General features: G+C 67.9%; 1 protein-coding gene across 1 annotated transcript in view; it reads right to left on the minus strand.

Moving 5' to 3' along the window:
- The window catches only part of gfer (growth factor, augmenter of liver regeneration (ERV1 homolog, S. cerevisiae)), a 20,434-nt gene extending 18,869 nt beyond the window's left edge, over positions 1-1,565 (minus strand). Inside the window, exon 1 of the mRNA XM_048552696.2 lies at positions 1,395-1,565. Within this exon, the coding sequence (XP_048408653.2) occupies positions 1,395-1,553 (159 nt within the window). The 5' untranslated portion in view covers positions 1,554-1,565. The remainder of the gene's footprint in view (positions 1-1,394) is intronic.
- Between the last annotated feature and the right edge of the window lie 557 nt (positions 1,566-2,122).

Genomic DNA, 2,122 nt, shown 5'->3' on the forward strand with positions numbered 1-2,122 from the left:
TCACTCCCCACCCCCCCACTCACTCCCCCACTCCCCCCACCCCCCCACTCACTCCCCCACTCCCCCCACTCACTCCCCCACTCCCACTCCCCCCACTCCCACTCCCCCCCACTCCCCCACCCACCCACCCCCCCACTCACTCCCCCACCCCCCCACTCACTCCCCCACTCCCCCACTCACTCCCCCACTCCCCCCACCCCCCCACTCACTCCCCCACCCCCCCACTCACTCCCCCACTCCCCCCACCCCCCCACTCACTCCCCCACTCCCCCCACCCACCCACTCCCCCCACCCCCTCCCCCACTCCCCCACCCCCCACACACTCCCCCACTCCCCCACCCCTCCCCACTCCCCCCACCCCCCCACACACTCCCCCACTCCCCCCCACCCCCCCACTCCCCCCACCCACTCCCCCAACCCCCCCACTCCCCCCACCCACTCCCACTCCCCCACCCCCCACACACTCCCCCACTCCCCCACCCCCCACACACTCCCCCACTCCCCCCACCCCCCACACACTCCCCCACTCCCCCCCCCACCCCCCCACTCCCCCCACCCACTCCCCCACTCCCCCCACCCCCCCACTCCCCCCACCCACTCCCCACTCCCCCCACCCCCCCACTCCCCCACCCACTCCCCCACTCCCCCCACCCCCCACCCACTCCCCCACTCCCCCACCCACTCCCCACTCCCCCCACCCCCCCACTCACTCCCCCACCCCCCCACTCCCCCACCCACTCCCCCACTCCCCCCACCCCCCACTCACTCCCCACCCCCCCCACTCCCCCCACCCACTCCCCCACTCCCCCCACCCCCCCACTCACTCCCCCACCCCCCACTCACTCCCCCCACCCCCCCCACTCCCCCCACCCACTCCCCCCCACCCCCCCCACTCCCCCACCCACTCCCCCACTCCCCCCACCCCCCACTCCACTCCCCCACCCCCCCCACTCCCCCCACCCACTCCCCACCCCCCCCACTCCCCCCACCCACTCCCCCACTCCCCCCCACCCCCCCACTCACTCCCCCACCCCCCCACTCCCCCCACCCACTCCCCCACCCCCCCCACCCCCCCACTCACTCCCCCACCCCCCCCACTCCCCCCACCCACTCCCCCACCCCCCCACCCACTCCCCCACTCCCCCCACCCCCCACCCACTCCCCCACCCCCCACTCCCCCACCCACCCCCCCCACTCCCCCCACTCCCCCACCCACCCACTCCCCCCACCCCCTCCCCCACTCCCCACCCCCCCACACCCACCCCCACCCCCCACTCACTCACTAACCCCCCCCCCTTCACCCACCCCACTCACTTGCCCCCCCGCCCCGGCCTTTTCTGTGTCTCCCTCCACCAGGAGGCCGCTCCTTTCCCCCTCTCACCGCAGACACCCACCTGTTTCTTCTGTTCGCGGATCCACGACTTGAAGTCGACACAGGCCCGGCATGGTTTCTTCACCTTCTCCCCCGCTCCCCCTCGGTCAGCCCCGGTCTCAGCGCCAGATCCCGCAGGAAACGGGAACCCGCTCAACTGCCCAGAACTGGGCGCCGCCATCTTGGACGCGTAGCCCTCTGGGAATGCTGCGACACTAACCAATCACAGCGCAAGTTCCGGCAACAGCAACAACCAATCACATTGCAGGGTCCTCCTACTACACTAACCAACCACACGGCAAGATCCACTGCTTGTATAACCAATCACAGTGCAGGATCCACTATTTGCGCCAACCAATCAGTGTGCGGGATCCATCTATTGCACAAATACCATGCAGGGTAAATGTCTTGCACAAACCAATCACTTGCGCAGGATCCACTGTTTTTATTAACCAGTCACTGCACATGATCCATTTCTTATTGTAAACAATGACCATGCAGGACCTACTCCTTTTCACAGCCAATCATCCTATAGGATCCACTCTTTGAATTAACCAATCATCATGCAAGATGTACTGCTCATTCTCAGCAATCACCATGCCCCGTCCGTACCCACATGAGCTAACCGTAAACTTGGTCCACACGCACATGCAGGTCTGTCCTGTACCCCACCTGCCTAGCACCCTACCCCCACCACCAACTCACCTTGCACGTTACCATCCCACCAACATGACACAGGATGTACTCAGA

The sequence above is a fragment of the Stegostoma tigrinum genome, chromosome 23, assembly GCF_030684315.1.
Source record: "Stegostoma tigrinum isolate sSteTig4 chromosome 23, sSteTig4.hap1, whole genome shotgun sequence".
NCBI lineage: Eukaryota > Metazoa > Chordata > Chondrichthyes > Orectolobiformes > Stegostomatidae > Stegostoma > Stegostoma tigrinum.